The following is a 25,080-nucleotide window of genomic DNA, read 5'->3' as shown; positions in this document are numbered from 1 at the left end:
ACTGATAGTAAAACAAAAGCAGTCTTTTATAAACTAAAAGAGGTAAAAAACAAAACAATGCAAAGCGGCAGGAGAGGGTAACAGTAAAACACAAACGTACCTGAAAACACAAGGTGTTGAAACACAAGGACCAGGAGCAGGGAGCAGAACACATGGAGATAACTGACCACAGGAGAATCACATCAGACACAGGTGAATCACATCAGGGCGAGGCCAACAATCACAGAGTAGGGGCAACGGGACAGGACACAGGAAGTAAAAACTAAACTAGACACTAGGCACTAGATGCTAGGGAGAACTTCAAAATAAAACAGGAAACAAACACCAGTTCAGTGAAAGGGAAAAACACACATTTTTGTGTAAACAACCATACCATACAAGTTTGGGGAAATGATAATGTCATCATGTCTCACCTCTGTCTTGCTCTTGCTTTCCCTGCCACTTATCTTTGTCATCATCGACTTCTTGTGTTTGGAGATTGTTTGGTCTGTTTGCTTTATAATAACTTTTATTTTCCTGGCTTTTCTTCACTATGTCTCTGTTTCCGTGATTGTATACATGGTAATATATATATACACACACACATATACTCATTTGAATAAAGATTTACTTGTGCATGTGTCATGTCTTCTTTTCCTTCTTTTTTTCCGGGGTATTTCACAGGTTACAGCACCACGTACAGGCCTGGCATATGTACTACAGCGTTAACAGCCATTTTGGGGGGTTTCTCTTGGATGACAACATTTTCTTAAAATGAGATTGTGGAACTGTAACCAATCCTCTAACATTTGCAATTATTTAAAAAAAAAAAAATCATCCAAGCACACACAACGCAGACAATATCTCATCTGCTGAAAAAAAATTGGCATGTTTTTATGAAGATATATAACAGCCGGTCCAGTGGCCTTATTATCACTATATAAAAACGTATGCTTCATCCAACATGGCGCGCGCGGAATCTGATGAAATGTGAGGAAATGCAACCTGACGGCGGCATCACGAGTGTCGCATCAAATTACACTTAAAGTGGTGACAGAGGCATGTGGGCATATAAATCCTCCGACACTGTCACACTCTTCAGGTTTCACATTAATTCACTGTACGTCGCTGCATCCAGACGGGTGTACAGTTGCAGGTATTATGATGACCCCCACAGTGTGGCTGACAACACATCATGAGGAAAGAACATACACAGCTGTTTGAGGTATATATATCCATATATACATATATATATATATATATATATATATACGTGTGTATACTGTTTGTGCGGTAGGCTTGCACCAGTTGTTTTGTATAAATACACTGAACATCTTGATGTCGTGGAGTAGAGCTTGGCTTGGCACGCACACAGTTTGGTTTCCATAACTTCAGAGGACATTACGAACTCTAACCTGGCCTAACCCTAACCCTTACCATAACCATCGCAACTAAAACCTCCTAACCCTTAACTTAAACCCAATTCTAACCCTAAAACCAAGTCTTAACTAGAAGGGGCTTTTTTGGTCCTCACAAAGATACCCACACAAGAAACCACACACACACACACGCTCTTACACATATTAATTCCCACACGGCAGCAGCAGCAGCAGCAGCAGCAGCAGCAGTAGTATAGTATCGTGTGTCTGTGGCTGAGGCCTCTGTGTCCACTAAGGCTTTACAAGATGTCTGACCTATTCTGACCGTCGGGGCAGGCAGACGTCGAGTCGTCCAAGATTCTTCCACAATTCCAAATATCAAATACCAGCTTCGGCGAGAACCACCTGATCTGCTCTGTATATGTGTGTGTGTGTGTGTGTGTGTGTGTGTGTAGTTATAGGAAATCCCGACAAAGGTTTTTTCCTACAGTTTTCATGTTAATATCTTGTAGATTGCCTTCTCCCCTGTTTCTCCTTATCTCCTCCTCATTGTTACCATCTAACTTTTCTCCTCTTTTACGTGCATACATGTACAAATACACTTAAAAGACATTCATAACTATAAGGAAATACCTATATTTCACGGTCCAGTGTGTAAGATTTAAGTACATATCCTCCTAATTGCCAGAAATGTAATATAAAATAATTATGCTGATGTTTTTTTTTATGGAGCGTACAACCACCTGAAAGTGTGAATTATTGTTTTCATTACCAGTGAATGAGCTCTTTGTATTTACATTAGCGGTGGGTCTTCTCCTCAGAGACCACTCTGTTGGACCACATGTTCTCTGAAGGCTACATAGTTTCCTCCTAAATCCTACACACTGTATCTTTACATATACATTTACAATGTATTTGTTTATAATTTATATATTTAATTAGTGGATGAAATGAGTTACACACATACATACAGTATATTCACTTAATTTATTATGTTAATAAAGTCGAGTTTTATTTTATTATGTCTCTGTTTCTTGTTTTGTTTTATTGTTTGCTGCTATTTATATACTAACACTGACCAACGCAAGCTACAAACTTGTCAATGACAATAAAAGTCTTAAATCTGGACATTCAAGGGAATAAAGTTCCTTTTGAATTATTTACAAAGTGTATACTGTTGGCAAGAAAACTGCATAATAATCCTGAGGTGTGGAAAATACATTAGTTAGTGAATAATCAAATGAAGGAATGAATTTGTATTTTGATGAAGAAGAAAAAGCAGCAGCAGAAAAAGAATATAAATACATGGTAACAATAATCTATAACATAAGGAAACATTTCCATCATTAAAGTAAAATAACAGAAATGAACTAAACTAAAATAGTTAGAAAAGAATAACTTCATTGTTCTATTTTCGTTACATTGTCTTTAAACTTAATGTTAAACAATTATGTTCAAGCTTTTAACGATACTATGTGTTCATACATAAACACTTACACACGTATATAATTCAAACAAACCAAGAAACAAACAAAAGAGAAAAAGATTAAGAAAGAGACAATCATCATAGAATATACTCTATCCATTCAGCATGTTGTTTTTGAAAATCCATTTCAACCTTCTTAATTATATATAAAATATATAAATTAAGGGCATTAAATACCCTAAATTTGAATTAAATTGTCACGTTGTTTGAGATAAAAAAAAAGCAAAAGGATTGTACCTTAGTTAATATATGATGTACGCTCCGTTTCTGAGCTCAAAAAAGGGAAGGAAAAAAATCTCTCCTTAACATCTTGGACTTTTATTTGTGGGAAAATAGGAGACATCATAATTTTGTGTGTCAGTGAAATGGGCCAGAAAGCGAAACAAGTTATAAAAATTGGGGGGGTGGTGGTGGGGGGTTGGGGGGGTTGAGAACAGTTGAGGTTTGTTGGTGTTGTAATGTAGAAGAACATGGACACGAGTTCCACGCTGCCAAGAATCCATGATTTATGTAAGCCTACCATCTGTTGCCACAGAAGACGTTGCACAACTACCAGTGCGTCAGTCTGGCTATATGGTCTCACACACACGCACGCACACACACACACACACACACACACACAGATACCTGTGACGAGCTCACACAGGCTCATATGAACGATGGATGAGGTGATGCAGTGAAGTCCGCTGATCTTCTTACTCCCACTCTGAGTGACCTGAATATACCCCAGTGTGCAAACACACACACACACACACACACATAAACCTGTACACACACATTCTAACTCGTTGCACACACACACACGCACACACATGCAGCATCACTCTGCAGCTGACAGCCATTCATTCACTTCAGTGACATGCTCAGTCTATATCTAAATGGAGGGCTTTCTCTGGATTGGAGCCCCTCCAACACACACATACACACACATTCTCTTTTCAATCTACCAATTCTTTCAGTTTCGCTCCTCGACCCTTTCTCTTTTTCTCCATTGCTCTTCACTATCCATCTAATAAAGTGCAATGCTCTTGACACACGCGCATAAATAAACACACACACACACACACACACACACACACACACACACGCATTAACCCTACATGTATCACCTACCTTTTTGCACATTAACTTTCTTTCGCACATCTACACAACATGCACAGCTATAGTTATAATTCATTCAATATAACAGATGTCTATTTCTATTGTATTTCCAGTTATACTGTGTTATTTTATTACTTAAACTATTTATCTATTCTAACTATTTATCTCTTTATTTTGACTTTCAACTGGGCATTTGTGTGGACAGTAAAGAAAGAATTTCATTGCACAGAGAAACGTGTTTTCTTACTGTACATTTGACAATAAACTTAAGTGGCAACTGTAAGTTCAATGATTTATCATAAATCATTGAACATAATTCACACAATTCACTACATGTTATGTAGGAGAGGAGCTGAAACTAGTGATTGAGACCATTCACTTCTCAGATGTACCTATTAATTATTTCCAGCAGAGAATATTATCACATTTTATTCACATCTTTATCAAACTTTTACTTTCTTAATTTATCTATTCTCATATTTTAGTCCATTTTACTTCATCGGTATAAAAAATGTATTAGGTTTTATTGCTGTTTTTGGCCATTCATAAGTACTTTTAGTCTCTTCTCTTTTTCTCATTGTTGTTTCTTCTGAGACATGTGTACATCATGTGAGGCACAGTTTTAATTACTATAGTTTTAATAGTTTTATTATATAAAAATATCAAATGAATGATTCATTTATGAATTGAGATGTGGTGTTTCCACGCCACTTCAGCAGCCTACCACAAGAAAAATTAACATTAAAAAAGAAGGGGAAAAAAGTACCGCACCTCTCCCTGACACTTTGACCCTTTACATACACACACAAATCATCTTGTGCCATGTTTGCTCATACAACGTGAAAGCCCTCTCTCATTAACCCAGAGGGCAACCGCCCCCCCCACCCACCCACCCACCACCACTAACCATTGTACCCCTATCTCCCTCAGCATTCTGGGTAAAGTAGTTTAACAATGTCAACCAGATAAGCCCAATGCAAACCTGCTGATAAGGAGTCAAAGACTGCACTTAATGTCTGTGTGTTTTGAAGGCGTTGGTTGATTGAGGGGCCGATGAGGAGGATGTACAAGCCCAACAGTGAGCTGAATGGGCACACGTGCGTGTGTGTGTGTGTGTGTGTGTGTGTGTGTGTGTGGTCAGACTAGACTGGCAGGCGTACCATTTCATATCTTTGTAATAACAAGTCAAACTATCGAAGCAGCTAAAAACAGAAGACAAAAGGAAAGCAAACACAAACTCACACAACTCATAGCGCTGGACAAAGGACCCGCACTTAAGTGTATGTGTGTGAGATTTCAAACTATGGCTAAGAACCATTAGCAAAAAGAAAAAGGTGAGTCAACTTTTCCTGTATTGACAAGTAAAGCAGGGAGCCAGCAAAAAGGAGAAAGGGACGAACACAGAGGGAGGGGTCGATGCTGAAGAAGCAGCTCCGAGGAAAATAAAGTTTACGGCAGAAGTTCAAGGCAACAATGCTGCGCTCCAGTTTGTTCCTTTGTGGCAGCCGGAGTGTAATTTGAGGTCAAAGGTAAATCTTCCATCTAGACTCCACTGTTGCAACAAGCTGCATCACAAAGGCTCTGGTTACTGTGCGATAAAAAGGTGTGAATATGTCACAGGAAGTCTCAAATAAAATGCAGTAAATTTGCGCACTTTGTCCCAGAAACTCCACACCCTGCAGGGGATAATCTCCACTGTTCCTCTCCGCTCTCGCGTTACACACACACACGCACATGAATCAGTGTATTCCCTTTCCCCACTGCCTTTTCCCTTATGTTAACCATCTCAAATAAATACCCGAACTCTAACCCTAAAACCAGCTCTTTAACGTCTATCTGTAGAATTTATAGGTTTTGCGTAAAAACATTGCCAAAATAAATTTGCCAAATGATTTATTTTCAGCTACCTAAGATTTATGTGTATATGTTTTAGAGATTAAAATGATAAGAACATGAATGGGATAACATTTAATGAACAACACTATTTTACCTTGATAACACCCAAAATGTCAAAAATTTGACAAGTTTGGGTGTTATACACCAACAAATCCTTTATTTATTCTCTTATAACTCTTGAAATTTTATAGTTAGTTAGTAGATAACAGTATTTTACAAAGTACGTTTAAAGCTCAATAGAAACTTTATCAATCAACATCCAGAAAAGACTTGAAAAAAGAGAAATCCATTGTAATTTAAAAGGAACAGAGATCTTGGCACTAAGCTGATGGAACGGTGCATTTCTGTCAAAGGATTTATTCTTTCTTTAAGGATTTAGTCAATTTATAGAACAATCTAAATCAAAGAATCTAAGTATACTATGGAAATATCATGAACTGTTAGGGTAAGTTTGATACCAACTGAGATGACGGGTTAAAAACATGCTATAGATACGTATTTGTACATATAAAACCTAGGAATGATAGTCACAAGTCGGCTAGGTTGTATCAGCCTGTAGTTATTGTAGTTTTCTCTTTTTGTTGCTTAATTTGTGATTGTTTTGTTTGCTTTCTTGTTCTTTTCTGTTTTGATAGATATATGATGCGCTTTGTAAAGTATTTGTTGCAACAAAGGGGCAGATTTAATAAGTTTTCTCTTTCTATGTACATTTTGGGTTATTGTAAATTGTTCTCTCATTTTGTCAGTGAATGAATTTAATAAATAAACTGAACTAAACTAATGCTCTGGATAATTCGCACAGGTAAACTCAGTTAAGATGCCAACTTACTGAAAGTAACCATAAAGTGTTCAAAATTGCCACTTGGGGGCCATCACAAAAACGCATCTTTAAGTCAGTGAGTTTGTGAGGGTGAATTTCGGGACAAGGCCTCTGTCTTTTGTTATCACTTTGATTGAAAGGTCCCTGTTGGCAGAAATTACATCCCGTGCGTTTGAAAGTGAGAATGTCCTCGCAGCGTCCACATGTCCTCACAATGCTGGTCGAAAGCCAACAAAATCGTCCCCATTCGCACACATCCAAGCGCGGATTAATATCAGTGCATAAATGCTGGTGGATGAATTCATGCATTCACGTAGCTCTCCTCACACACACTGAGGATTTGTTATATTTGCAGGGCTGAAAGACGAGAACCCCGCTTTGTTCTCTTAATGGTCCTGTTCCGTTTCCATTATTGTGAATACCTGACCCACCTGTACAGCCCGAGGAGACTCTATCCTGCCCGTCGATGCTTATGAAACACAGCGAGATACTGTTTCCCCTTTCTCCCCTCATTCTTCTTTTTCTATTGGCTACAGCTACAGTTTCAAATTGCTTCCTCCTCTTTTGCGTTTTTCCCTTTTTCCCCCCCTCCTCCCTTCTCATTCTTTCCACGCTTTCTTCTGCGGTCCATTTTCTTTACCGCAGACAAATGATCAGCGCTGATGAACACAAGACTCACACCCAGCAGGGGGAGAAAAAAAAATATCAATCACAGTTTTATTTTCGTAAGAATCTTTTTTTTAATGAAACACAAAAGGCAATAAAATTAAGATAAATATTTTTTTTCTTTTTGTACATGAGGAAATATTTAAGTCATATTTCCAAAGAATGACTGAAATTACATAATATATATTTTTTAGTAGGCTATCGCGACCGTACAAAGCAGGTTCCAGTGGGTCTTAAAAACAAAAAGAAAAGATGTTTCGGTCAAAAAGGTTATGGTTTCCATCTGAATCCAGTGTTTCTTAAAGAAAATACAGCTTTTAAAAAATAATTCAATTAAAGACCCATGAAAGTAATATTAAAAAAGAAAAAAACTGAGTTTCACATTAGGTTTAAACGGATTTAAAGCTTTTGCTTCGCAGTGTAACAGCAACATTGTTGTTAAAAGTCAGTCAATGTCCTAAAAAAAGAAAAAGAAAAGGCATTCGTGTTCTCCCCCCCCCCCCCTGTACATCCTATACACTGACGACACACCGTCATCACAGGCTTGCATAAACACAAAGACCAAGGTAAACAAGGAAAACAAGCAAACATAAAACACACACACACACAAGAGACATTTTTGGCAAAGCAGGAATAAAAGTGACAAGAAGCATAATTTGTGATTTGATCCTCATTTCATATCTGTGTTTCTTTTTTTTTCGTCTCTCATCATTGTCCCATTGATTGGCTCTGATTGTCCTTCACAGTCATGTGATGCCATTCTGGTTGCCATAGAGACCTCAAGTGCATCAGCTGGGCAGCGCATCAGACAATGTTGCTGCGAGCGTTTCTCCGAGGCTGTCATAGCAACGCTGGGTGAACACGAGCAAGACACCGAGAGGAACTCTACTTCAAATACCTCGGTGATTGCAGGGGTCCCGGATTCAGATTTGATTGAATGTCTTTTTTTATTATTATCTTTTTTTTTTCTTCTTCCCCCTCCATTAAAGTTCTAATAGCGGTGAAGCGTAAACTCACAGGTGCTTTGGTATGTTTTGTTTCGATGCCGGATAAATATTTACATTTACTATAGGAAATACAGGCTAAAATACTGCAGATAAAGACCAACTAGATTCTTTCAGGATCTGAGGACAGCAGAAACTCAGTTTCTTTTTCCAGTATTTGTGAAAAAAAACAACAGGAAATGCACATTCTTAACATAGCAAAAACAATAAAAAAAAAACACACACAAACACACACACACACACACACAAAAGAATAAGATTTTGGACACATGTTTTAAAAAGAGCCTTTTTTCTGATTTTTCTTTATAAAAACATTTCCCCCCCCCCCCAAACACCCTTTCTACTTATTTAGGGCTTTACAACCGCAAAGTCTTCACGTGAGTTGTACAAGTCCAAGCATTCAATTCTGTTCAGTGCATCAAGAGAGAAGACGATGTAACCCCGCCCACAACCCCGCCCACCTGCAGACACCCTAAAAAAATCTAAATAAAATAATTTTTCTCTGCGAAAGAAAAAAAAAACTGGGAACAAATATATATGTATACGTATTTACAACATGTTATTTTACACGGTATGCTGTACAAAGCACACACACACACACACACACACACGCGCTCGCTCACACACACACACACACACACAGCTTCAAATTAAACAATCCAACTACCTGTACATGTGTCTCCGCACCTGTGTAGGATACGAGAGAGAGGTATTGACGTGTATGGCTTGACAGGAGGAAAAAAAAGAAAAGAAAATCGTTGGGAACTGAAATTATAGATTAATAATCTGAGCATCAGAGACGTACATGCATGCGACGGCGGCGCAATGTCGTCTTTGCTGGGCGAGCACGGGGCGCACGACCAAACTCCGTACGTACGTACGTACGTACAACACACGCACACACACACGCACGCTGAAGCGCTATTATTTACTTAGAGCTCATAACAGGGGGCGACACAGCCACTCTGCACACACACACACACACATTTACACACACATTTCCGATCAACAGTGCTTTTTGGTCCTGTTGGGCTTTTCCCCAATCGTGTTGTCGTCATCAAACTACCAGTATTAGACCATTAAAAACCATCCAAACCAGTGTGGTTTACGGTAAGTCTCTCCTTACCATACAGTCTCTCCTGCTCTCTGAGTCTGTCTCTGTCTTTGTCTTAAAAAAAATTAAAATAATCAAAATGGGCCGTCCTCCCTCCGTCGCGTATCCAAGCTCCTGTACTCCAAAGTGCTCATGTCCTTGGTTCGTGTTCTTCTGTCGCCGAGAAACTCCCAAAGCAGTTTACTCTCCCTGCGACGACGAGCCTCAGCCCTCGTCTGATGAAACGCTTTCTCTCTGACCGACACGGGTCAGACGTTTCCCCAGAACAAGCCGGACTCTTCTTAAGTGCCAGTACTGCTGAACTGTATCCAGTGGACTCGCTCCTTTTGCTTACAAGGGACAGACCGTAAGTAGAACCAGAACTTTTGTGTCTTGGTCGCCTGCCGTCCCCTGTCCTGCTCTGAGGGACCGTCCGTGAGGCAGTCAACTCCAGAGGTTGTTGGGTCAGTATTATAGATTTCCTTCGAGCCAGTGGTTTCTAAGACACGACGGCCATGCCGTCCGCGCTGATCAGCTGGCCCGTGGTCGGTTCGTAGGTCCCGGCCTGGTAGAACAGGTCGTTCGCCGGCGTGCCCGGCTTGCGGTCGCGCGTCAGGTGATCGTACTCGACTTTGCTGACCACCTGGCACCGGTGGGAAATGGTCTGCACGTCATTCTCGTCCTCATGGCTGGATTGGTACAAGGCGTTCTATGATGGAGGCAGGAAGTAAGAAAAATGTTAAATTAAACGTCCACTGTGTGATATTTAGGAGGGTTAATGAAAATACTGTCCTTAAATATGGAAAATTGCATGGTTGTACTTCTTGTCATGTGATTTCCCTTCACCAGACTGAAGTTAACCAGGCAAATGAAAAGGAAATTACATCCTTTTGTGGTATGTGAAGGCCACCGTAGTCTCCTGATGTTCTCCGTTTGTTGCAGTTGGCAGCCTCATCATAACATATCACAAAGATTTACACTCTGGACTCTCATAGGTCTTATAAGACGTTGAGAGTGTTTCATTTCTGTGTGGCACATCGCCGCCACTCTTTGATTTTTCCTGCGGATGAACCTTTAGTGTCTGCGTGTGGTGATCCTTCATGTTTGCTCAGCGATGGTTGGATGTTACTACTCTAGCTGCCCCGCTCTTTTTTTTTTTTTTTTCTTACACTTACTCCAAACAAACCAGTATTGACATTGCCAGAAATGTAAAATGCATGACTTCCTGTGCAGCTTTCCTGGGAATTACCCGCCCCACGCTGGAGTATTTAGAACTGCAAACATTACAACTTTCAAGAACTGAGCTGAAGTGCGGCTCGTATTGGATGGGAATACGGCGATAAAAGAAGCACAGTGGTCATATATTTTTATATATATACATATGTATGTATATATATATATATACATATATTTTATATGTATATATATCATAACACACTGTTACTTTGACCATTCTCGTTTTAGAAATTCGACTCTCGCTTTGCTCGAGCCTGTACCTTGCCATCGCGGTGTCGCTTCCCCAAGCGAGTCTCCTCCGGGTGGTAGAACCACTTGACCCTGACCACCATGGTAGAGCTCCACGACTCCCACAGGCTCTCCACGCGGCCCACGTAGGGCAGCTGCGGCCGTCCAGGTGACAGGAACACGGCACAGTCACCGACACGCACCGTCTCCTTGCCCCTCACGATGGCCTTGTAGAAAAGCTTGCGGGCTTTGCCCTTCAGACCTCGCCTCTGTTGGGGGAAGAGAATAAAAAAAAAGAAAAAGAAAACATGACTCGCGGTCAATTTATTCAGCGTGAAAGGCTTATTTCACCACCGGCCTCATTTCAGTAAAATTAATTTGGGTTTTTTTTTTTGCTTGTTTTGCTAAAACCAGTCTACAAAAATAATGTAGGATTTAATGTGTTTTTCCACTCCAAAAAAATTGCTTCTAGCAAATAAACATATCAAGTTAAGCTAATGCTTTTTCTTTTTTCGGGTACAGTGCCTTACACTGATCCTCTTCAGGCAACGGCACAGACGCTCATCGTCGGGTCATATTCACATTAATCACATTCTGACTGCAACACCTACATTTCTGCTCCGTCTTGTGCTTTACTGGGGCATGCGCTCGCTGGAAGGTCAGCGTTTTCCCTCTAAGCTGCACATCTCTTGATGTTTCCAAAGAAAACAAACACGGGAAACTGTGTGTTCTTGTGCTCCTTTATCTCAGAATCGTCGGCATAATAATCAGGAGAACTAATTCATAAACAAAACAACACCGACTGAGCGCGATAGTGTCGGTGCAGTGCGGGCAGAGTCCGAGGCAGAATGGAATCCCAGGGCGCGACGCTGAGGAAACAATCAGTGACCTACTTGAATCATGAGATTCAAATTTGTACCATTTAAAAGGGTTCATTGGCATATATTTCATTTGTTTTGGAGGCTTCCATCAGCAGCCTGAACAGACAGCCGGGCCTGTCCATGCATTTCACATTTTGTCTGCCAATAAACCGTCCTAAATGTTACACACTGGACCTTTTAGTGTTTTGCTTTCAATGTTATGGGATTTAAGAGATTAACATCCACAATTCCACTACAAAAAGGGAGGGGGGTGGGGGATAGTTGCCAAAGGAAAAAAAAAAAGGGGTGAATCAACAAGATTCAGAGATTGTGTGTTACCTGCGTGGGGTTGCCAGACCATGTCCACAGCTGGCGTCCATGCAGCAGGGGAGCCATGTTGGAAAGAGGCTCGGGTGATGACATCCTCTGCCTCTTCACTGTCGGCTGGTCCTTGGTGACAGGTTTCTGCTGCTGGTTCACTGGACTGCTCTGCCTCTGATGGTGGCTGTTAGGAACTCCTTCTTTCCTCTTTAGCTGAGCCTTGGCGGTGCTGCTGTTAGAACCCATACCTCCCTTTGACACAAACTCTGTCTTCCTGTCTTCTGCTCTGTCAACCCTCGCCTTGGACCCCGACACGGCCATGCTGGCTTTGGCCACATAGCCGTGAGCCGAGGGAGAGGAGTTGGAGGTCGTGGGGTCAGGGTTGAGGGGTTTGGAGGTCATGTTCTGCCTGTGCTTGTGTTTGTCCTGCTGCAGCAGCGCGCGGCGCAGCAGCACAGAGGAGGACTCTTCATCAGAGGAGTAGGAGGAGTCGTTGTCAGAGGAGCAGAGGGATGAAGAGGAGATGGAGCCCGACGAGGAAGAGGAGGAAGACGATGAGGAGAAGCAGACGGAGAGGCGGGACAGAAAACGACTGCCGCGTTGCGATGGGACTGTGGTGCTTCTTCGACGTGCCTCGACGCCTTGACCAGCATCTTCATCATCCTCGTCCAGCTCGGAGTAGGAGCTGGGGCAGTCGCTCGCGTAGTCCAAACTGTAATCTCCACCTTTGACTCCACCACCTTTCGATAGAAGATCCTTTCTTGGAGGTGGAGCGCCTTTAAGATGGGCGTCAGACTGAGCTCCAGTGTTATTTCTTTCGGCTCGAGTTTTCTTGCCTTCCTTCACTAACGAGGACGGGTGGACGTATCGCAGTGGTGCTCCCACAGAGGAGAGGCTCTTCCCTCCTCTCCCTCCGCTCCCGAATCGCAGCAGCGCCTTGCTGTTCTTTGTTTTAGGAGAGGTCACTCCCTCGTGGTCCAGCTTCACCAGGTACTGTTTCCTGTCACGTTCACTCACTGGCTTCCTGCTCCCTGCCGCCATTGCCATGGTAACCGCCGAGGAACAAGCTGAGGAGTCCCTCGGCCCAATCGGCGCTACCGTGGAGACCGGTCGCCCGGCTCCAGAGCTGCCGCCACTTCCGAAGGCAGCGTAGCCGTTGGCGATGCTACTGAATGAGTCCACTACAAAGGGAGAGCCAAAGATTCCTTTGATAGGAGCCGAGGGTACGAGAGGGTGAGAAGCCGGCCGGTGGAACAAACCCAAATCTCGCTCTCGTATTCTCCTCTGGGTCTTACGGGACGTGCCATTGAAGAGGAAGAAGTCGACGGGCGGCCTCTTCCTGGGCATGGACCAGTTCAACAAAGAGGTGGTGTTTTTGGTTACGGTGTCCGTTACTGACGTCGGTGCGCCGGCAGTCTTAGGCACTGAGTGAATTTTCTTCGGTCTGCCAACTGAAAAAGGAGCCAGCAACAGAGAAGGGTTAAAATCAATACAACCTGACAGGCCTTAAGAACAAACGGAGATTAATTGTGGATATAAGAGCTCAGGGGGAAACTTAATATCCTTATCTCTTTGATCTTCACCTGGCCAGGTATGTTACGACATATACATTACTCAACCCTTAACAAACCTGGTCGACCTGTCTCTGCCGCACACCTTTTGTTGTCACCCCGAGTCTGTGAGGAGTTAAATGTAACTGGCTCGACTACAAAGAGCACTTCATTGACACCTAATAAAATAATGATTAACGAGGAAGTGGGAAGGCAAATATGAGGCGGCCAACGAGCAATTCCAAAAATTCTGGAAGTCTTTTTGATGATGTCACTCAGCTAAGGACCGACGTTGTTTTCTTGAGCACAGTGGATTTAAACTTAATCTTAACCGTGCTACTACATTTTCACTTTAGAATAAATGACAAATAAACTGAATCTGAATGTGAAAACTGAGTCGATTGAAAGTGTTGATGGTCCGTCTCGATGGTCAGAAACAATGCCGCAGTTATCTACAGTCACTTCCTAAATGCTTCTCAACACGTGCTACTTCAATGTGAATAAAAAGCGGCATTAGCACATACAGTTGTACCACATTTGCTACTCAAATAGCAGAAATCGCTGCTCTGACTTCTCTTGTTTCACATTAGAAGAACTTCTGGAACTAATCAAGCAACTGCAGATCGTACTTCCTGTTTCCAGTGACCCTGAATGTCACCCTGAAGATCAGGTCATGATCTTCACACAGCTAAACTCACCTGGTCTTTTCTCCTGAGGCTTCCCTGCCAGTTCCTCATTGGTTGGTTTCTCCATCAGTGAGTCTTTCTTCTCCTGGGTGGAGCCTCGTCGACCGCGGCGACCAGGGGAGATCAGAAGAGCTGGAGAAGGTTCCGCACCTGGCAGAGACAAGTTCATTGTTTAAATTTTGATTTATTCAACACACACACACACACACACACACACTTCTCCTTCTCCACATTTCACTCTCCACACTCACAGCGGATTTGGTAACCGGGAGGCAGAAGTCTGATGCTTGCCAGCGAGATCCTTCCTCTGTCTCCGTCGTCAAACTCCACCATCACGTTGCCCTCCTTCTCTGCCTCAGCTGGACCACCTGAAGCACACCACACGGAATGAGTAAAGCTGTAGTGAGTGTGTATAAGCACACGTGTGTGTGTGTATAGTGTGAAGTACGTTGCTGCGTGTGTGTCCCACCTCGGTGGACATATCCAGGGTAAAGACAGCGAGAGCGCTCGGTCCAGTAGGCACAGACTCGCGTCCCTGCAGTCAAGATGGCTTCATTCTGAGGCCGCACGTCTAAAACCTAGCGGGGGAAAAGTAAGGAAAATTAAAAAAGGAAGATATTGTACTGCAAATTATTGAATTGGGTCTGTTTTTCAGGCTTTGGGCTCTAAGCAAATCTTGAGGAAAGTCTTCAAAAATGGCGGCAACTCCATATTAAAGTACTGTATATGTATTTGAATACAATCCCTGTTGGTGTCATGGTCAGTCGTCCCAATCCATATATCCATATAGTGTATTTTTCAGTTTGTGTGACAGACGCTGTGGAGACAGAAACTCACTGCTTCCTGGAGAAGTTGCTCCAACGAGTAGATCCTGGGGCGATTCCCTCGCTCTCCTTCAATTACAACACTGAATCTAAATAAAAACACAAGAGGGAAGAAATTCATTTAATAAAAATAAAAAAAGACAAAAAAAACAAACTTCTGCCAAAAACAAAGCTGCTACTTTCAATTGTAAGTTACACCTTTACACTCGATTTAACACCCTTGAAATTATATTAGTTTCCAAGGTTACTTTTGCAAAAACAGGGCTTATTTTATGTTTTTGGTGCTTAGTTATTTTACATGCAGCTGTGTTGGCTCCAACAACTGTGTCTTGGCTTCGTCGTCGTCTAGACTTCTTGTTTGTCAAGATTCTCACAGCTGCTGTTTTTCGACTCTTTTGTAAATTAGACAAGAGTCCTTTTTTTGGTCTTTTTTTTTAAATACCTTTGCTGTCCCCCGAGGGCTTTAAATGTGTCTTACAGATGATGAAAGCTTAAACATTGGTCATACGTGACACCTGCTGAGTGATGGGGCCCAATTTAACTACGACGACGGTCTAAGAACACTTTTACTAAATAATGATATGTATTCTCAAAAAACCTGAAATATTACACTGCAATGATGATGGATTTTTAAGATTGATGTATACAAACATGGAGAAAAATGTCAGGAAGGTTTATTTGTTTAGCGTTGGCTGTGATTTGTGTTTTATAATCTGTATATTTAATAATGGTGTCTTGCAAGCCAATCTAAAGCTGGACGTATCCTTTATACGTGGCTAAATAATGAGATTAATCAGGAAAATCTATTAAATATAATAATCTGAATCCTTGTTTTACATTTTTCTATCTTTTTAAATGAAAAAAATTGGAGAAACCCTATTTTATTCTTTAAAAGGGGTTCATAAATCTTTGTCCCCGGTTAAATAAAGGTTCCATTTATACATGTTGCGTCTTACATGTCAGGCAGGTCCAGAGTTTGGACACAGGCGGCGTAAAGCAGCTCGTCCTCCTTGGAGATGAGGATCTTCAACCCGTCCACCAGCATCTCCTTACTCAGCACACAGTTGGGCAGAGCTGCGGGTGGAAGGAGGGAAGGATGGAGAGAATACAGGGTAAGACATCCATAATTTGTAAGTGTGTTGAATAATTGCTGGGAAGAGGAACAAAGAGGCAAGGAAGAGTGTGAGTGTGTGTGTGTGTGTGTGTTGTGTGTGTGTGTGTGTGTGTGTGTGTGTGTGTGTGTGTGTGTGTGTGTGTGCGTGTGCGTGTGTGTGTGTGTGTGTGTGTGTGAGGAAAGGATCCAGCATGCTTTTCAAATCTGCATGTGTGTGTGTAATTATAAATGATGTGTCACGGTTATGCCCACCGGGTATTCTGCAAGGCATGTTGGGGGGAAGGTGGATTGACTTCTTCTCCTTCGCCTCCTCCTCCTCTTCATCCTCCTCTTCTTCCTCCTCCTCCTCCTCCTCCTCTTCGTCTTCCTCCTCGCCCTCGGAGAAGCTGCTCTCCTCGTCCAAGCGGAAGCCGTCGTCGGCTGCAAAGCTCTGCAGGAGCCGGCTCACCGCGTGGCCCTTGGCCTGGACACAGGAAACGGGAGAAGACGTCAGCGGGTGTGGGTGTGGGTGTGGGGGGGGGGAGAGAGGGAGCGGAGCAGGATATGGCATCGCTCAATTATGCATCGGAATCAGCCAACAATAAACAGGATCTGCGAGTGAGCGAATTAATTTGTTTTTCAGTCTGACGTGATTGATGTGGTTAATCCTTTTTTTTTTTTTTTTAAAAGAAGCACCGCAGGCACAGCGCCTCGTGTCATTTGATACTTCAATTAAGCCAGGAGGATTTGTCTTTTTTTTCTTCTTCTTCTCCCAACTGCCATCGTTCACATTTAGAACAGAGGTTGCACTAATAACTGCACCTCTTCACCTGGTAGGACTTCAGCACATTGCTCAAGGACACTTCAGCGAGGTGGACGCCCACTAATATAGAATCCTAATCTACATTCTCCCTACACACACACACACACACACACACACAGACAGAGACACACACAGACCGGTTGGAACTAGTCTATCCAAAGATGACTGATGACTGAGGATGATGAAAAGTCAGCTCGCCCAACAGGTTTGTGCTTGTATTAAAGAAAAGACCATAACAGTCAATGTAAGTGAGAGGGTGCGTGTGTGTGCAACCAGGTATTCCTTATGTTGTGGGGACCTAAATCTGTTAACACAGACACATTATGGGGACTTGTCTTCCTTAGGGGGACAAGAAAAAAAATCAAGTGAATGACTATATTCAGAGGTAGAGACATGTTTTAAAGTTAGGCTGAGGTTAGGGTCAGATGAAGGTTAGGGTCATGTCGGGTTCACGCTAGACTTGGTTCAATCGGGGGTTGCAACTTTCAGCCGGTCCGAGTTTGCTTTCACACTTTCGCACTTTCAGTGAAACGAAACTCCTCCTCCTCGCCTGAGGCGGCGCTGCATCATGAATTGAATGAATGAAACTCACTCATCTCTTGGTTAACGCGGAGCAACTTCTGTCTCCCGGGTATTGTTCTACACGCACATGCATTTTGGTTGTGTTTACCCACAATGCCCTGCATTTGGTTCACTTAAAGCAAGCCGAGACCTAATTTTTGGTTTGGTTGCGCATTTACACCTCCCCAAATGGAACTTTCCGTGCAAACAAACTATGGTTCAATTAAGAAAGTCTGGTGTGAATGCACCCTTAAGTCTCCAGGAAATGAATATAAGTCAATGTAATGTCCTCTGAAGTCATGGAAACCAGTGTGTGTGTGTGTGTGTGTGTGTGTGTGTGTGTTGTCTCTTGGTGTTTTCCACATGAGGAGACCATATATTTAAGTGACAGAAGTTTCGTCACCAGAGGGCACAGGTGATTATTTCCCTTTAGCGCTTGTGCTGTGTGTGTGTGTGTGTGTGTGTGTGCTGGAATGTGTGGGTGTGCACAAGGTTACGGCCACTGATTATCTTTATACTCCTCTGTTTGGTTTGGAGTTATGTGTTTTTTTGGACATACCCTCACGATGACTCAGCGAGTCAAAGAAAACCTTGGGGGCATTTTCTCATAAAAAAACGCGGGTTTCTCGCCAACAGTTGCCTGCACAAATACAAGAGTACAACAGGCCCAGTGAGTGTCTGCGCGCTACAGGACGCATGCAAGCGCACACCTACTGTAATGACAAGAGCACATTTTGTAAAAACAAGCGACTTATATATTGATTTACCGCTCGAGCTTAGCCGAGTCTTGAAGGGAACAGGAATTATTTGGGTGTGGGTCACGTCAGCGAAGAAGAAGAAGAAGGAGTGAGTGTGAGGTTAGGGCTTCGTCAAAATCCCGTGTCTTTGTGAAAAGCCAAAGGGAGTGACTTTCTCTGAGTCACCTTTCCTCTTTTACTCACATTTCCAGTCAGCCACCGTCTGAACCTCATACTTCTCCTGTCCACTCTGGCTTTGTCATAAAACATTAACGTAATTACTCCGACTTATAATTTCATGATAAAAGACATTAATTGCGACTCTCACGCAGTATATCACTTTCTCTTGCATGTTTGTGTGAAGAATCAGCCAAAAAAGGCACCTTTGTAGCACATTGATGAATGGATGTGCGTCTCTCTGGCTTTGATATCCACTCCAGTTATTGTTTTTGGATACTTTTATAAGGCCAGAGCACGGAGACGACCGATTAACACCCTCAACATCCATTATCTGAGCCACTTATCATTTGGCGCTACAGCCAGTCTCATTCACACCCATATTCACTCCTACACCTGGATGTGAATACAACTGCAACATGATCACATACGTGCTGCTGCCAAACTCTTCTTCCGGTGTTCAATGACAAATACTTACAGAAAACCACTACAACACATACATGCTGGTTGACTGGAGTGCATGTGCAACTTTTTACACCATTCTTTGCCGTCAGCCAATCGTTGGGTAAGTGCGTCCAGAGCCTAAGACCAATTTAGCTTCTTTTACTGTAAAATTTGTGGGTATAACTCAACATTTTTTAAACCCAAATGAAGCCGATTAACACGATTCCCAATGCCAGTGGTTGATCCGCTCTTTGGTGGGGGGTTTTTCCACCCCAGCATCACCTGTGCGTGAATTATGACGCCACGGATGTGCCAGAAACCCAACACTTTGAGGGAAGCGATAATGTTACGCTGGATAAATCAATCGTTTAAACCAAGGACAGGTATTAAAACCAAGGATTAGTCATTGTGCACACACCAATTAGTGATAGTGAGCAATTGGGGGGGGGGGGGAATTGGGTTCCTTGCTCAGAGGCACCCCAGCCCTTGGTACATCCTAGCATTGGCCATGTGCTGCCCAAGACGATAAGATTGATGAAATAAATATGAAACACAGTCCCAAATTTAAAAAAGCAAGAATTGGGGCAGCCATGGCCAAGTGGAAAGGGAACTTGGCTTGTAAGCAGAAGATTGCCGGTTCAAGTCCCCAGCAAGGTCTAAGGACTGGGGTAACCCTGAGCAAGGTACCCAACCCCCATTGCTGACCCACTACTCCTAATTCTGGGGAGGTTCCTAGTAGAGGATGGGTTAAATGCAGAGAAAGAATTTCCCTAAGGGATTAAAAAAGAAAAAATTGCTACAAGCATTTATGTGAAGGACGTCGCGTTGCACCAGAAACTGCACATTCTGGCAAAATGAGAGCAGAGAAAGAAGAATTTAGCATGTTCCGCCGGTGTTGTATGTTCCCAATGATGCCAATCGGAGCCAAAGTTGAGTCATTTGACCCAGGTGGGAATGCTAATTAAACACATTCCCATTGGTGAGAAACCTGTTTTAAGCTAGATTATAATGGGCTTTTTGACAAGTAGGTTAGAGTCTCAAATTAATCTGCATGTTTTTGGACCGTGGGAGGAAGTACCTGGAGAAAACCCACACGTAGGGAAAACTCTGTTGCAACAGTATTTGAACCAAGGACATTTACTGCTGAGAGACACGACTACTCAAGACACCTGTTACTGCAATCTTACACATCGCCACGTCTGTCCACTACAATGTCTTACCTTCCCCAGAATGCTTTGTCCCACTGAGGTCTTCCTCACGGAATCCTTGCTGCTCCTATTTGCTTCCGTCACCGCTCCGTGGTTCACCCGTCCATCCCCAAAGCTGCGGCCCACAGACGACACACCCCAGCTGGGCAGAGAAGCTCTCTTAGTCCCCAGGTGGTCCGAACGTCTCCGCTCTGAGTTGGCAAAGCTTGGTTTTCTGTGCGCTGTACTGGACATGTGCTCGATGCCTGAGGTTCAAAAGAGAAATCAGACAAGTAAGACAACGAATGTCGCATGAGAGTTTTCAGAATTCCTTGATTCTTTTCATAAGTAAAAGGAGTTATTATTCTCCATGTAGAACAGCAGCATACCTGTAGGCTCTAGTCTTTTACTCCTGGGTTTCTGGTTGGTTTGGAGCTTGGAAGATTGTGAAGAAAATGGTCCAGTCCCTGCAGGGTGTGCAGCACTTTCTTTAGCCTTGATGTCACCAGCTCCGTCTTCACTGTCATAGCTGCTGCCGTCGTCGTCATCGTCGTCTGTGGAGACACAGCATCAGGAGGATCAGTCAGGAAAGTCTGGGACTCAATTGACAGGCACATATTGACAAGTAGGCTCTCAGTATTCCTCCAGGATGTTCAGTTCACTTCAGTTCAGACGCCCGTGGCTAAACTCGAGCGTGGCGCTGCTTCAGGCCGACCATGAGGTCCAGTGCATGAGCTGATGTTCTCCGTTGGTTCCTTTTCTATAAATTCTCTTGGTAAACACTTCCTGCTTCCTGTGCAGACACTCCTTGTCATGCTATAACTGACTAAATCAATGTCATCTTGTTGTTATTGATGTTTTGCTCTGTTCAGAACCCGGGGGGTCTTTAGCTGCTGCTGCTGCTGCTGCACTACTGACCTTAGACTTCCCAAATACCCACATGAAACAGCAGAGGTCCTGGATTAAAGACTAAAATAAATCACTGAATCTACACAGTGAATGGCTGTTAGTCTCTATATGTGGCCCTGCGATGGACTGGCGATCTGTCCGGGATGTACCGGCCTTTTGCTGGGATTGTCACCAGTGACCCCCGTGACCCTCATGTGGAGGATAAAGTGTTAGAAGATGAATTAATTAATGATATTACAAGGTCGCTGAGGTCCAAAGATCAGCAGCTTGTAGGATGACCCTTAATCTATCTGTTGTTTTTAATTCTTACTTTGTTTCTTTTTGTGAAATATTCATCTTTTCCTTCCTAATATTTTAGTTATTTTAATATTAGTTTATTATTTAGTAGAGTATTTAGGCTGATTTTTTCTATTACAATAACGTTTGTATATGCAGAGGCTATAAGAATGTACTGTATGTACAATATAAAGTGTCTTATATCCTCTTTTTCAGCACAACCTGTAGGCAATAGGTATACAGTATATAGAAGAGTAAATGTAAACGTTCTGGTCGTTGATGACCACACAAAGCAACAACCATTCACCGATTCACTCACACATTCATACAGCTCATCTATATGCGGCACTGTATCTGTCACGCATCTATCACAGCCATTAATATGCTGCAGGCACGGCGACACGGGGTTAAGTGTGTTGCCCTAGGACGCGTCGGCATGTAGACGAGTGGAGCAGGGGATCAAACCCCTGACCCTTCCAGTTTGGAAAGCGCACCCACACTCCCCCTTCTCTGTGTTGTTAGCGAGGTCTCTGTTCTGGTCGCCGGTTTTGACGTTTGCATTTGAGCGCCGCAGGAGTCCGTCTATGAATATTTACTGCGTTTCACACGGGGTTGTTTTGAACGCAGAGATTCCCAAACACTGGGTCGGGACCCACAGAGGGGTCACGGGTGATTATTTTTGGGTCCCCAAACTAATTTTGTAGAATTTTCCCAATGGTTTTGGGTAGTGTCAACAAAATTAAGTTTTAATTAATTAAACTGTTAGTGCTCACAGTATACCCTTGCTAAATTCTCCTTATATGGACATCCTGGGGTGTGTGTTTATATAGCACATCTTCAGCCTTTACAAAATGCATTTTCTTTGTCTTCTTATGTGTTGCTGAGTCAAAGTTATGATTAATTTTATTCCTTTTATTTTTGCTCATAAAAACAAGTCAAGCTAACTTTTGACATATTTCCAAATTTCAAAAATTCAATCCGGTTTAAAAATAAATTAGTACTTTTGTTAGGTTTGTTTATATAGTTGGTGAAAATGCAAAAAAATATCATTTTCATCAGATTACCTATAGGTTGAAAAAAGGGATATTAAACCCTCTATATTGCATATTTTTATAGCCTCTGTATATAAGTTTTAACATAGTAATGGAAAAAAAGCAGCGTAAATCCTCTGTGTTCTAAGGATTAAAATAACATTTCTTTAAATTATTCGTTTTTTAGGTGTTACAGATATGCACACTAACTCGGTATTGTGACCTGGGTCACGATAGTTTGCCATCTTTGTCTCCATATAGAAAGTTCCAGAAACATTCACAACCTGTTAATTCTTTAAAATGGGGGTGTTTATGCCGTCATTAGGAGATTAGAGCTCAGACAGAGCAGGTGAGGAGACACTCAGTAGAGGAGGAGCTCATGCTTTGGCTAGAACGTCTTCAGATACAATCAGGGTTAATATTAGTCTGGCATTTCCATGATGTCGAGCTCTCGGAGCCACAAAATGGTTCCGAAATGACTCAAAGCTCTCCTCCTCCTCCTCCCTGACTCCTAAGTAACTTGATGCATTCATCATGTTGCACGTCTGTTTTCGTTGGTGACCGGCTCGACGAGGCACGAGAGCTTAGACTGTCACGATCGCTTTTGTTCGGCTCTGACATGTGTGCTCAACTGCGGTGACTAGTGGCGCTCAAGTGTTGCATATTGAAACCTTTGGTGGCTACACAATAAGGCGACGCTTGTTCCTTAAATGCAGCGATGTGCGACAAATGTTGGCACACACACACACACACACCCACCCACAAGTGAGACTGTACACACTCTCTCTCTCTCTCACACAGACACACACACTCTTAAGGCTCACACTCTGGCATCTGTGTGTCGCCGACTGTGGGGGTCGTGTCAGGTGTTGACACATCTCTGACACACTTGTCACTTACATGGCGTTCTCGTCAACACTTTGCCCCCCCCCGTCTCTTTCCCACACACACACATACATATTAAATCACTACCTCTCCATGCCACCGAGGTCACGAGGTCATTCAGACACTCTGGCATTTTCCTGAACTTTTTGTCTGTTTCATATTCCCCCGTGCTCCTCTCCTGTGGGACGTCATTTGTGTCTCAGAGTCTCGAGGCCTTTGAGGGGGGGAGCATTTTCATGGACTCAGGGAGGTGAAGAAGGGAAAGGGAGAGGGTGCGACATTCTGTCTGCGGCCAGAGTGGGCTCACGTTACCGTACAGTGTTGAGGGCAGGGGTGGCTGCGTCGGATGCCTGTGGCAAGTCGTTAACGGGTTTAATGGTGTGACAGACGAGCCGGGGAAAGGGAAAGGAGGTCCCCGAAGATCGCTGACGTCTCAATCTCGCACAAGCAGAAGAAACACACTCATGGATGTGTGAGCTACATCCATCCATGCGGCTACGTTTTCATTGGAAAACCAGCATTTTCAGATTAAAAAAAACCTGCATCCAAGTATGGTGGCCTGGAAGTGCACGCCGTTATTACAAAGATGTGAACCACTTTCGTACAGAAAGGGAATGTACCAAATGCTGCAAGGGACCCGGAAGTGATAAAGTGAGCAGTTTTATTTATTAGGGGCCAGATTGGACCCACTGATGGGCCAGTTCTAGCCCATGGGCCGTACGTTTGACACCCCTGATATAGTGTCTTATGTCCTTAGGCAATCTGTAACACACATAATATATAACATACAAACTGCCAAAACAAGGCTTGTGGAATGACATTGCAACGTTTTAATTTAATTTTATAGAATGAACAGAAGTAATAAAAAAAGACAGAGTCTGTGGCTCTTATTTTGAAAGCCAGGTTGAAAGGAAGCGGTGCTGCATAAGACGAAGAAAAAAATTTATAAAAGTGTTTCACATGCTGTAATAATGGTTTGCACTTCCAGGCCACCGTAGAGCATGATCTGCATCCGTAACAATCCGTAACTATGAGGTGAGAGTTGACAGTTAAGTCATGGCGGGAAGTCAGGGAGTGAATGTCGGTAACTGTAAATGTTTCTCCATCTCTGCGTGTCCAGACAATGCAGTTTTCAGACTAAAGTGGAGTCGGCCGTGTTGTAAAAGTTCGTCTTCTTCTGTTTTTGAGGCTCTAAAACACCGTGGTAATGTGGACGACAGGCGTATCCATCCATGGCTGCATTTATGGGTTTTTAATGGGGATGACTCAATACCACTTTTTTTTTTTATGTACGGTAAAATACCACAGCCTGAAGCGTCCACTGATATCTTTCTGATACAGAATTATAACTCATCTGTTATGCTATTTTTCTTCTTTTATATCCTCTTATGTACAGTATGTCCACTGCAGCATGGAAGACATGCACATTTCTCACTTTTATTCTGGTGTTTTCTGGATTGTATCGGATTTTTTATTTTATTTTTTTGATGATTTTGAACATTTTATCAACTCAGCATACTGTGATTGTGTCATTTCACAATGTCTGGTTGATGCTGTTTGAATCAAATCAACTGATATCTTATGGTAAAACGGGAGGAGGATCTCGTGTGTGTGTGTGTGTGTGTGACTCACCATGTTCTGAGCTCTCGCTGTCACTCTTCTCCCCCCTAACTCCATGTTTGTCAGACGTCTGGTCCTCTTTATGATGACTTCTGTTCGAGTTGACGCCCAACAACACTTTGGGCTTCCGTCCTCTCTTCCTCTTCTGACCGGCTGCCCAGTCCTGCTGAAGATCTGAGGGATCAACCGTCAAGTTAAAGAGTGTCAT

At 42.9% G+C, this 25,080-nt stretch overlaps 1 protein-coding gene across 2 annotated transcripts in view; it reads right to left on the bottom strand.

The window, feature by feature from the left end:
* Positions 1-7,383: 7,383 nt before the first annotated feature.
* Positions 7,384-25,080, bottom strand: part of bahcc1b (BAH domain and coiled-coil containing 1b) — an 81,198-nt gene continuing 63,501 nt past the window's right edge. For both annotated transcript variants that reach the window (XM_058620257.1, XM_058620256.1), the window contains exons 17-28: positions 24,885-25,046; positions 20,541-20,705; positions 20,185-20,417; positions 16,496-16,706; positions 16,086-16,203; positions 15,143-15,218; positions 14,775-14,883; positions 14,557-14,673; positions 14,318-14,455; positions 12,088-13,520; positions 10,921-11,157; positions 7,384-10,133 (exon numbers count right to left, since the gene is read on the bottom strand). In XM_058620257.1, the coding sequence (XP_058476240.1) occupies positions 9,924-10,133; positions 10,921-11,157; positions 12,088-13,520; positions 14,318-14,455; positions 14,557-14,673; positions 14,775-14,883; positions 15,143-15,218; positions 16,086-16,203; positions 16,496-16,706; positions 20,185-20,417; positions 20,541-20,705; positions 24,885-25,046 (3,209 nt within the window). In that variant the 3' untranslated portion in view covers positions 7,384-9,923. The remainder of the gene's footprint in view (positions 10,134-10,920; positions 11,158-12,087; positions 13,521-14,317; positions 14,456-14,556; positions 14,674-14,774; positions 14,884-15,142; positions 15,219-16,085; positions 16,204-16,495; positions 16,707-20,184; positions 20,418-20,540; positions 20,706-24,884; positions 25,047-25,080) is intronic.

The sequence above is a fragment of the Solea solea genome, chromosome 21 (genome assembly GCF_958295425.1).
Source record: "Solea solea chromosome 21, fSolSol10.1, whole genome shotgun sequence".
In the NCBI taxonomy this organism is placed as follows: domain Eukaryota; kingdom Metazoa; phylum Chordata; class Actinopteri; order Pleuronectiformes; family Soleidae; genus Solea; species Solea solea.
The sequence above is the reverse complement of the archived record's forward strand: the minus strand, read 5'-3'. Positions and strand labels throughout refer to the sequence as shown.